The sequence below is a fragment of the Elaeis guineensis genome, chromosome 10 (genome assembly GCF_000442705.2).
Source record: "Elaeis guineensis isolate ETL-2024a chromosome 10, EG11, whole genome shotgun sequence".
NCBI classification, from domain to species: Eukaryota; Viridiplantae; Streptophyta; class Magnoliopsida; order Arecales; family Arecaceae; genus Elaeis; species Elaeis guineensis.
The window spans coordinates 7,016,449-7,029,341 of record NC_026002.2 but is presented as its reverse complement, the minus strand read 5'-3'; the positions used below and the strand labels follow the sequence as shown (position 1 = coordinate 7,029,341).

Genomic DNA, 12,893 nt, shown 5'->3' with positions numbered 1-12,893 from the left:
TTTGTACAATTCATGCATGGAGTTCTACTTTGCTTCTTAGAACTACGATTTCTACGTACTTTGTCGTTGGCAGCTCAACAAAAATTAGTCTGGGCATATTTCTGACTCATGGACTTTTCTCTTGCTTCTTATCCGCGGTTCTCTCTTTTTCCTGCTTCTTATCCTTACGAGTTCTAATTATCATTTGCATTTGTCAAACGAATGAATCAATAGTCAGACCGCATCAGAGAAAATTAAGCAACCTCGATCTCATGAATTAATCACCAAAAGTCTAACAAGGAAACCATATCCTAATCGACTTGCGTATGAGATTTGTACGTCAAAATTTAATTATAGCTCAAGAAGCCACACCATAGAGGGCCTATAAATACCAACCCTCTAGACCTCCTAGAGCCCATAGAAGAAGTAGAGGAAGAAAACTTGCACAATGGAATGCACTGGTAAGGCCTCATGCTAATAATGTTAGATTGAGAGATCCAACTCTATTTCTTCTCTCTTCTCACTTGGAATTAGTTATTATGTTTGAGATAAGCTCTTCTGACATGTTTTCTCGACTGTGGTGCTAGGGAAGAGCTCATGGCCTGAGTTGGTAGGAGTAAATGGAAAGGAGGCAGAGAAGATAATCGAGAAGGAGAATCCGGCAGTCGACGCCATTATCGTGATGGTCGGAGAATCGGTCGTCCTTAACTTCAGCTGCGAAAGGGTTTGGGTTTGGGTGGACAAAGATGGCATCGTCGCACAAGTTCCTAAAATAGGATAGATATGATGATGTGGTGATTGCAATGTATCTTGGTTATTAAATAAAGGTGGCAGCAGTCGTATTTTATTCTGTCACCCATATGAATAATATTAACATGAAATGATTGTAAAACACCACCATTCGTTCGAGGAAAACTTGCAGTGATCTAATATATTTTTTCTGTTTGGATTGGTCAAGGAAATGTGATCTCCCATGCAAATGGGATAAACCGAAGAAATAAAGTTTTCAAGGATGGTGATTTTGTCAGATAATGTCACTACGTTGGTGTTATCATGCGTTACCCTGACAATGGAAGAGGTAATTTTTATATTTCTGACCTCGAGCATCTAAGTCAGAATAGAGCAATATCTTATTGTCGAATCTGCCTTAATCAAATTGGCTACAAAATTCATTATCTAGTTGTGGTCCTGGCAATCCAAATTCTACAGCCGGGAACAGATTGGGGACAGATCTAATCAATCTTTGGCAATGTTTTTTACACAAATTGTTTGCCCAGGATTTAGAACTTGTGCCATTGCGCTTGTCAGTCCAAGTCTTCTCGCAAATACTGCACCAAACAACCGCTCCAAAGATTAAATGAATGAAATTTTCATTTGAAAATAGATTTGAATGGAATTCATAAGAAAGAATGTCAACATTTTAGGTAGGAAAAGAACCACATTTCCAATGAAAAAGTCTTACGAAATCTTGTGTGTTGTTCCATACTAAATTCAATTTCATATAATTATGAACCCAAAATAAAAACTATTTGGTATAGCCCTTACAAAGTAAAATCCCAAGCAATGGTTGCCATATTTTATAGTTATATATATAGAGAGATATATTCCCAATAATTTAGTCAGAAAGAGAGAAAAAATAGTAGAAATTTTCAGAAAGGAAAAGTTATTAATTTAAACATAAATATCAAAGCACATAGTTTGATGTATATGTATGCAGTCGTTTTGCTCATCAATATTACAAAAACTTGTTGGCATTGTTGGTACCTCAGTACGTCACGTCCAAAGGCTTTCCCTTCTGGAATTGCGGAGTTCAAATCCTAGATATCACTTAAGAAAGCTTATCGATGTTATGGATAAAGCCCATTGACCATTAACGCTTCTTGATATCACGGGTAGACTTGAGATGTTTAGATGGTGATATATTACAAGGGATAATTCTAACTAAGAGCATGTATTTTAGTTTCTTTTTTTAAAAAAAAAAAACTGTATATAGAATTTTGAGCTGCTGTGACACATTTGGTTGACAAGGAAAAATTATGGATTAGACTCTGGCGGACAACCTTGATCATGAAAAAACTAATTTAAATTAGTGTTAATATTAAGTATCCTAACCCCAATAGGGCTTGATGATGTATTATTCGGATTTCATATATGCATTAGTAAAATCTTTTTTACAAGGGGTCAATCACATTGTGACCACCACCCAGTCCCACCAAGGCATAGCTGGTGAATCGTGACCAGAGATGCTGCTTAAAGCATGACATGGCTTCATTATTGATTTTCTGCAATTAGAGATTCTAATGGGTTGGATTGGGCGGAGTCACGACTGATTCTTATCCGATCTGATTCTTGATCGGATCCTAATATTTGATGCAGACCCAATCCAATAGAAGATTTCGTCGAATCGGATCAGATCCATGGTCAAGATTTTTAACCCAATAAGATATTCATATTAGATCGGATCCATATATAACCCATTCCTAATCCAAAAAATTTGAGTCCGGATTAGATTTGAGTAGAAAATAGCCAACTAAATTTTAATTATCATATAGCTAACTACCGTTAACCATACAACATAGACAATAAATATTATTCTCTTAAAAAAATTAGGATACAAAATTAATTTTAAATCTATCTTTATATTAGATATTGCTCATACAGGGCTTAAATCATAACTTAAAGGCTTAAGTGTATTCGGATTCTAATGGTATACTGGGTTTGATTCGGATCTCGTCAGATCCGAATTTTAGTAAAGCTAAATTTGATCCGAAAAATAAAATGGATCTAATTTTAGAATCCGACCCATCCCACGGGTCTTTTAAAATAGATCGGATTAGGACTAAGCAGGTTAGGCCATTGAGTTAGGTCTATCCAACCTGTTTCCAGTCTTATCTGCAACTATTATAAATTCAGATAGTTTCTAAAAAACTATATATGTTCCATACAAACACCTCCTTGGGTTCGGATCCACTCCAATTCCAGCCTTAAATCATGGGCCATCTACGATTAAGGATATAGCTCACAATGCTATAGGTCCCTTGCCGTCATGATCTGTGTTCAAGACGGGACATCCAATCTAGGGTTCGGCCTTGGGCCCAGCATAGGGGATTATTTGGTAACGGTATCCAATGCCCGTCCTTTATGCTCCTCGAAATTCGTCATAATTTGCTTTTGCCTCCTTATAATAATGTGGAAAGGATTTTTTTTTTTTTTTTGTTCTTAAATCGTAAGTCTTTAACCCTTTCCCTTGATATCTCCTGAAAATTTGGGAACATCATTAATTGCACAACATCTGAAAATATTTCAAAATCTTAATTTTATACTACTTTCTCACTTTTTCTTAATATCTAAACAAAACTCATTTTAAATTGATATAAGATGAGTCTAGGATGAATCGCGTTTCATGATACGTTGCCATGCATGAGTGATGCATAGAAAAAGATGCGGTCAGGAGATGCCATAGCCTTCTAGCGCCAACACTAATGATGAGATGCTAGAATTGGTGTGGTAGGGATATGGACAATCTATTCCAGGTTTCCCACCCAGGGAAGAGATCCCAAGGTGCAAAATATGGTTTCATAGCATGAAGTGCCAGGATACCAGTCTCAATATAAGCAGGGTAGGTCAAAATGGTTGCTTGATTGCATAAAGATATGAGTCACATGGCATGTATAACACATACATGTTATAAAGGCCAGTACACCGATCGGACCACCGAACACCTGGATCATGGTCCTTGGATCCGAGGTTCAGTCTGCAACTCCTTATAAGGATTCTCAAGGAGCAGGATTCTGGAGGATGGCAACATGCATCTCCAGCTGCGATCATATGTACAAGTATTGGAGCTAGCCATCAGAGATGTAGTCTATGATCTCAATGACCATGGATGATCTGGAATGATCCCCAAACTCAATGTAGATCATCTTGACTATTATGGTCAAGATTGGATAGTGTTAGGAGCAAGATCTGATGCATCCAAAAAATCAATTCGTAAGTCAAACTTTTAAAGATCGTAATTTGATCATACGATATTCGATTTTAATTTTTTTTAAAAAAATTTGAATAATTTCTCAAGATTTATAACGTGATGCCACCATGTTAAAGGGGCAGCATCCCTAAAGATTAAGACAAAATTTCTTCATTCGGCCTTTAAAATGAGCCGGTCAATTTGAAAATTTTTCTTTCAAGTAAAATGTTGATCGAGCATAGCTTCCAACCTGAGAAGAATCCAATGGAGCAATAGAATACAGAATTGATATACAAATCAAGATCTACCTCTCGAAGAATTTTAGTTTTTTTTTTAATTATTTTTATTAGATACATCTATTTTAGATCAAAAAATTATTTTAGAACTAAAAGAGAAATCCGATTCAATATATGTAAGGACGAACCTTGTTATTATAAATAAAAAATATGTACCTCATTTTTAATCAATAAAAAAAATAAAAGAGAAAAAAAAAACTTGATCTTTACTTTTGAAAATTCTTCTAGTTGAGCAAATTGAAAAAATTCTTCCTTCTTTCTGATTAGATTAATGGATAAATCTTAAAAGAAATATTATATGCACCACATATATACAAGAACATCGCTTCTTCTAGTAGACTTGTCAAATCATAATATAATTTGATTTTTGATAAAAAATTTTGATAGTCATATTCGATAAGTTTGTGATTGCTATCGGGGGGTTGGACGATGATTAGATCTCTTGAATATATCTTTCCCAATAAGATGTGGTGACTCAAAAAAGGGATTATAAATACAAGGATTCCACATATATATATATATATATATATGGCATGCTAGGTCAAGTCACGTTAACTTTGATGGGATACAAAGTTTTGTTGGGAATAGTCTATTGAGCTTCCTTGATGCTCAACCCTAGCCAACATGCAGGTCATGCCTGATGGGCAAGACAATCAAGCTTCCCCTTCCATACAAGGGAGTGTGCCACTGGAGTTTGGTTCCCTCCAACATACATGGACCACCAAACAAGTATTTCATCACCTTCACAAATGATTGCTCAATATATGGAATTGTCTACCTTATGCACCAGAGAAGTTCAAGGAGAATAGAGTTCTAGTGGAGAGGAGACTTAAGAAACAAATAAAAACTCCATACTTAAATCGAGGAAGGGAGTATCTCTTTAATGAGTTTCTAGATTATTTGAATGAGATTTACTCTTAGCGAACTGCATCAGGGTGTCCCCGGCAAAATGAAATTTTTGAGAGATGGAATAGGACCATCATAGATATAGGCAAGTTCATGATAAGTCACACATAGTTTACCTTTATTTTTTCGCGATTACATGTTGCAACGTGTGGCACATAATTTAAATTACGGTCTAAATAAATTAGCAAGGGTTAGCTACATCAAATGCAGAGTGGAAAGAAGCATACCTTGACACACCTTAGAGTGTGTGATTGTCCCACTTAATCAACCTCAACAAGTTGAAAGCACGAGACAAATTTTGTACTTCATGGGATACCCTGAAGAAATGAAAGATTATTATTTATACAAGGAGGATCAGAAAATCTTCATTAGTAGAATGCTGCATTTCTGGAAGAGGATATCATCCTCTAGGAACATAAAAACCAAGAACTAGACTTAAAGAAGAAAAGAGTTGATGAGCCTCCGGTCGTAAGTAATGTGGTTCTCCCAGAAATCCAATTCCAGAAATAAAATGTAAGAGAGCAGGTAACAGCTTAAGTGGTTCACTTATCTAGGTGAGCTTTATCTCATTACTCCCAGTGGTGAGGATGCAGATCCTTGCATAAATCAAGAGGCACTTTCAGTTGTTGACTCTTCCAATGGAAGGAGGCCACGGATTTCAAATGGATTCCATGAAGCCTAATAGCCGCATCTGGATCTTGTTGATCCACTCAAAAGGTAGAACTCACATGAAGCAAAGGGGTATTCAAAAAGAAAAGAGGCATGGATTATACGAGGTTGAGAATTTCAAAGCTCCATTACTTGAAAGGTTATACTCAAACCCAAGGTACGGACTATGAATAAACGTTCCAGCCAGCGGCAATGATGAAGTTCATCAGGATTATATTGGCCATTGTAGATTATTATTATTGCAACATCCGATAGATGGATGTCGATACTGCATGGAATTCTAATCCGACGCAAACCCATGCCAACCAGGTTCAGATTGTATCTTTTGCATGAAAGAATGATTGATCTTCTTTTGCAACGCCAACCATTAGATCACGCATCGCACAAATTTTAAAGCATCCCAATCTTTTTCTTTCATCTTCCTGGACAGATCTCAAAGAAGATATTACATGATCCAACGGTTGGCATCATGCAAGAAGACCAATCATTTTTTTCATGCAAAAGATATAGCCCGAACCCATTCCAACACCATATAATAGAGGATACCCCTAACTTCCAAATGTTGATAAAGATAGGATTCAATACCAAGTCGCTTAATTTAGCTCCATTTCAATATACACAACGTTGGAGTTTTTCATTTCAATATCATAATTTTTTTTTTTTTGGTGTCCGATGCTTGGTTCCTCAACCAGTAGCACTTAAAAATCAATTTCGTGCCAAGGCCGAAAGTGACGGGAAAGGATGAAAGAAGAAACGAATCGGATGCTGGAGTAAAAGGTTTGGCATGCACTGAAAGATAACGATGCCCAGGGCTGGCGCCCACTACGTAGTCTATTCGTCGGATACCTAGCAGTTATAATACGCCAGCACACCAGTATAATCTGCCAAGCACTTAATTCTAACTAAAATACAAATCTCTTTGCACTAGATGAAAGGATTCAAAAGTCACTGAAACAGTCTTTTTTGTCTAGCGAGGACGGTATAAAATTTTGTGCGTAACGAAGCAAGAATCACATAACGCCACAAAATTGGAGCTTCGCAACAAGGGATAAACATCAATAACTTACCTTTATAATTCATATTAAAAGATTGATGCTTACACAACTATAAGAAATTCTTTGCTCCCACAGCTAGTGAATTTTGTATTTTAAGCTTTGCCAAAGTGGCTTTGACGAAAAAGCATTGAGTGAACAGATAGATTCTTCAAGCTTTATTAACCATAGGTAGCCAGCTATTCAGGAGAAATTTGGAGCGCCATTCCTTCCAGTAGTATAAGTCCTTTAGCCAGCTTAAATTAATAAGCCAAAACAACTAAAACTAGATTTACTGTGTAACATTTTTGAGTTTGGGCAATCTGGAGTGGGTTAGATATCAGAAGTGTAATGAAGCATCCGATAATCCCTTGCAGCATTGAGAAATTGAGAAATCTAATGAACTATTTGATGACTCTAGCTACCATTAATGAAAGAAATATGTGACAGTAAGCTTTAGATATGAAGTCATGCTAGGATTAAGTTCATGTAATCATGGCTGCATATGCACTCAAAAATTCAGAAAAACCTCTAATATTGAAGCTTTAATGGGCATCCAATCCCTAATCTCCCTTAAGAGTTTTAATAAAAGCCTTACCTTTGGCATAAACAGTTTGAAAACCCATTATAATACTTCAACTAGGAAGCATCTTTCAAACTTGTGTAACAAGGAGATGCTCTTGAGAGGAATATTTTCTTGCACCCTTTACAGCATGCCTCACACGGTTGCAGCTGCATGCGATCAATGTTCTTTTACAAAAGCTTGTCTAACAACTTTGGAACCTGTATGTTCTATAAAACTTGCAAACCATTCAAACACAAGATTTTGGGTTAAAGAAGCAAGAAGGTAGAAAACAAGATCGCCTGTCTGAAGAAATTACAAGCACATGGAGGCTAATTGCTATCCAGCACATACAAGAAGAGCAAGGATGTTCTTGGTGCTGACAGCCATAATGGTGTTCATGGCAGCTGTTCAGGGGAACACGGAAGAGGCAACAGCAGCAGGAGCACCCGAAGGTAGCTTTCTATGCATAAGCAAGTGTGGCACATGTCCGGCCACATGTGGACAACCGCCACCACCGCCATCGCCAACTCTCACCCCGCAAAATCCTTACATGTCTCAGTCACCACCACCACCATCCAAAGCCCATTCTTCACCACCATCTCAACCAGCACATGCTCCGCCACCTCCTCCAGCCCAGGGGCAGCAGGGAGGTCTCTCCAATCCCTATTACTACTTCTACACCTCTGAGGCAACATGCGAACATCCTGTTACTGGATTCTTGAGATTGTTTCCAATGATATTGTTCTTTCTTCTTTCTATGTTGCTACAACGATGAATAGCCATGAGTATATGGTCAAGGATTATTATAACGATGTTTCATATTGTTGTAATTTTCATAATGAATCCAATTTTCTATTATATTCCTGATTTATAAAATGACTATAACTTGTCTTTTTCTTCAATGCCTCCCTGCTTTCACTCACAAACTTCTTGTTTCAGATCACCATTGCACAATGTATTGACAGTCCTGACTTGATGATTGGTCATCTTCAGTTAGAAACTAGAAAGAAAATCCAAGTTAAAAACCCTTCTATAGTCAAAAATATATAGACCTCGAAGAGAGCACATCATTAAATGAAAAAGCATGGAATCTTCACCAACAGTCGAAAGATTACTTAAGTCCAGGTCTCAGCAGCAAACCCTTAGTAACACTGTCAACTGTACGACCAAGTACCTCTCTTAGGGTTGTCAGCTTGGATTAAGATTATCCTGGCCTTCTTTCAGGATTATCTCATGAAATGCCCCAGAATCTAGAGTCCAACTACTTAAAAGAGGAAATTTCACAGGTTGGTAACTATGAGAAAAGCTACTCCCATGAGAACCTTCAGAACAAATTATTAATGATACTTGTCACTACCAATTACTACAAAAATTTTCACAGCGTGCTTCTTGGAAGCATGCTGCATCTTCTTCCTTTGAGTGAAGATTACTCAAGCAAGTACTTGTAAGAATAGAGAAAGGTTTCTACACTTAGAGGTAAGAAAAAAATGCAGAGAATGAAAAAGTGCTTCACAAGATTTGTCAGCTGGTGAATTTCCTGCCAACAGAATACTCCAAGCAATTTTAAGTGGCAAATTTCATTTTGGACTCTTGGGGAGAGGGGAAAAAAAACGATCATTTGTAATAAATTTTACTAACCCACCAATCAAGGGACATGATGAATCAGAAATAAGTTGTTTTGATTAATAAGAACCTTTCCTTCTTGACGATTCAGGGAAAAAAAAGGAGACAAAGAAGAAGGATACTTTAAGCATTGGATCACTAATTCTCTGACTAAAACTCGAAATGTCAACAGTTATTTTTTCATTTTCTTATTCACATATAGATCCTACAGTGTCCATTTCCTGACAAAGGAACATCTCAAGTAGCTTGTACATTCTCATGCTTGCGATTATCATTTTTCTGCTTAATTGTTCAATTTTACTAGAGAAGTTGCCCAGGATCATAAGTTACAGATTGTTCATGAAGTGATCCCTTTAAGTCAAACTCATATCTGAACCTACAAAACTAATTGTCCATGAACAATTTGTTACCATGATTTGCAGTTTCCACATAAGGAAGAGAAACTTCATGCATGGGAAAAGAACGGGATAACATCACATGATAACAAACCATGACAGATTATTAGCTGAAGTAGTTAATGATGCAGTTTAAGAATTTGCTTTTGAACTCCAATCAAGAGACAGAATCACCACAATCAAAAGATGTCAATGAAAATAACCAAGAACTTGACCACCCACATTCTGTCTGATGGCTTCCTCATGATCCAGAACACCATTTGGGGTTGTGATCACGACATACCCCCACTGCAGCAAAGCAAATTATGTTCAAATTATTAATCATCTTGCCATTGTTAAATAGAAAATATAATAAAAAAGCAATTTACTTAGGCTTTTCAAGTCTCTTTGTAAGACATGGAAAAGAAACATCTAATCAATGTCTGGAGTATTTTCTCTAAACTTGGTGAATATAGTGGTGAATATAGCATGATGCAGATGGCTACATCTAAATAACATTAAGACAAGCTGAACCATGCTCACAGGCTTGTCAAGTATTACAAAAAGCAGTATCCACACAATAACATATTGAGGCAAAGAATTCATGAACAGACAAAAAAGGTTTGCAATTTAAAGCATCTAGTCCATCCGTGATAGGCAAATGTCCTCTTCAATGCATTTCATGATGTCTGAATCAATAAATTAAGCAAAAATCACCTATTATCCTGATTACTGAGATAGACAAACATGACTATGACACAGCTACTGAATTACCAAAATCTTACTCTTATGTAGTGAATATAAAAATATGTTTATATTAATCAAAAATAAAGAAAACCAAAATCTGAATTATTCTTATATGTAATATGCAATTAAATCTTTTGAAACTAAACATTATACATGTAACCCACTTCAATTATGACATTTTAGCAATTATGGATGAACAGAATGATACTTAAATGATAGATGCACACCAACATTATTTGTGCAACTATAATACGTGTCCCTTCCAAATACTTAAATGGGCATGTATGTTAAAGTCATTTTGCAGCTTTTAAAATAAAAAATAAAAACTGTTACATTGTAAAAGAAAATTAGTGTTTGGTAGCATACTTAAGAAATGCTTCCATAAGAAGTCCAAAAAGTGTCTCCTAAAAGAAGCTAGAAAAACAAGCTTTTGGCTTTCGCTTTTGTAAACTTGCCCCTTGTCTTCCAAATATGGAAAGCCCATTCATAAAAGATACTCATATAATATGTGATCACCAAATGTGAAATATGCATAGAAGTACTTGTATTTAAGAACTTAAATGGAAGTCATTTTTGAGAATTGCCCTTTAAACAGCAGAAACAATGCCCATCACACACAGTGGATTCACAAGTGATGTGGCTTCTCTGAGGGTCCAGCTTGCAAAAGGGTAAATCCATGTAAAACCCATTAAAGGAAAACAGAAAGCATTGCAGGCTTAACTTTCAAACTAAATGAAATTAACTTATATGTTTTTATTCATCTTGGAAATAAGTATTTGGGAAGCTGCCATCATATTGGAGACTTTATAACTGGGGAATTTAATTAGATCAAATTTTACAAGGATGGAAAGAAAAGTTTAATTTGTTGTGATGATAATGTCCTCTCTGAGCTATGTCCCTAGTCCCTTTTCCCTTAAGGTGTGCATTCTTGTCACTCTACTTACCCTAATTAACAAGCATAAGGCATATCATTTTGTGAAAAAAAAAAACAAAAGAAGCAGATGAGATATGTAACTTGTGTATTTATGTTCAATGGGCTTGCAAAAAGTCATTGTACCATTACAATTGACAAGACATATGCATCTTGTTAAATTATGAATATAATAAAGAGTAAAGTTTGTTGTATCCAACAACTGTAAAGTTTGTAGTATCCAACAACTGAACTGGATTAAAGATCCACCTTTTCTTTTTAACAATAATAGAGATATGTGTTATCTTTTGATATTATGTGCAATCTTCAACACAGCAGCTTTGGCCTTGCAAGGAAGGCTAAAGAACGGTGAGAATAGATGATAATAAGTGATGTGAAATTAGAGATAAATATCTTCTTAGCTACATATAAATGATATAGTTAGATACCTTTCAAAAGCCAGAGTAGCTAAGAAGAGAGCCTTGAGACAAAAGAAAAGCTCATATGCCAAAGCTAAAATTGAGTTCAAGAAATGATATGATAAGTTAAATACATCAAGTAATTGAAAAGTTACATGACTTGGTAATTGAGAGACATTCTTGAGACAATGAAAAGCCAATGGAACATCTGTACATTCAACCAAACTACAATTAGGCCCACAGGAGTCAAACCAATCTTATTATGACCTCCTTTGTTATGGTGATCAAGAAAACATCGAAGGATCATTTCTACATATAGTACAGATATGATACTTATTATAGCCCTGCAGAAAATTCAAAATTCTGAAAATATCTAATTGTCATGAAAGATCTGTTAGGCAAAAAAACATCCGCACTTTAGGGGCAATGTCTAGCCAGATAAGGGGTAAATTCTTAAACAAAAAAAGAGATAAACTAGAGAAAAAGATAAAGAAGAAGATAAGTAACAGGAAATTTCATTAGTTCAAGTCATTATCTGCTAATAATACAATATAGAGCCTTATGTACAGATAATAGGCATTCCAAGATTACCAATCTCCTGAACAAGACAACTTTAAACCTTACACAATACGAGCGTAAGAAACAAAGTCACTCAGCTGCAAAAAGAAATGGACTGCAAAGAAACTACGTGGTAGGGTACTTTGAGGAGGAGAGGTTATTGTTAATGACAGGGCATGGAAGAATTGAAATCTTAGAACAAAACACTATGTATGGATGATATGAACTGCAGCCATGGCAATGGTGCCTAATGGGTTTTGGGCTGCCGATATCAGCATTGTTCATGGCTTAGGAACTTAGGATGCGGGAGAACACCACTCAACAATTTTGGGTGTTGGAATGGCCTGATGATGAGCTCAGGTTTCATTTTAATCAAAAGCTGACAATGATGCAGGTCCAGATGGCAGAGCTAGTGATAGTGGCTGGCCAGGTATTGGCACTTGAGCCATGGTAACCAGACTTCATCCTGTCAGCTGACACGACCCAAATACCTTGTTTGGCTTAGGTTGCCGAAGTTACCTTGGGAGTCCAAAAAGTGGAACGCTGTCATACATTGTAGCAACTCCAACATTCCATTGGGAGTCGACATGTGCACCGCTGATATGGAGCAAATATCCTTGAAAGAGTCAAGAAAGCCTGTTTCACTAAAGTGCATGCTAATAGAGTCGTCTAAGCCACTGGTTCCCAGCAGCATTGTCAAGCCATCAAAGGCTTTTGGCAAGTCTTTGTATATGAAATTTATGTAGGTCCCTCAGATATACATGAAAGGACTACCAGTTCCGTGAATGCCAGCAAGCACTATTGTCACAAGGGCCAATATTGCTTCCAAGGCCAACCAGGCAAAGGCCT

At 36.4% G+C, this 12,893-nt stretch overlaps 1 protein-coding gene across 1 annotated transcript; it reads left to right on the top strand.

The window, feature by feature from the left end:
• Window positions 1-394: 394 nt before the first annotated feature.
• On the top strand, window positions 395-911 carry LOC105053444 (glu S.griseus protease inhibitor-like). The gene is made up of 2 exons (XM_010934598.4): window positions 395-440; window positions 567-911. The coding sequence occupies exons 1-2, from the start codon at window positions 428-430 to the stop codon at window positions 758-760; spliced, it is 207 nt and encodes a 68-aa protein (XP_010932900.1). The 5' UTR covers window positions 395-427; the 3' UTR covers window positions 761-911.
• Window positions 912-12,893: the final 11,982 nt, after the last annotated feature.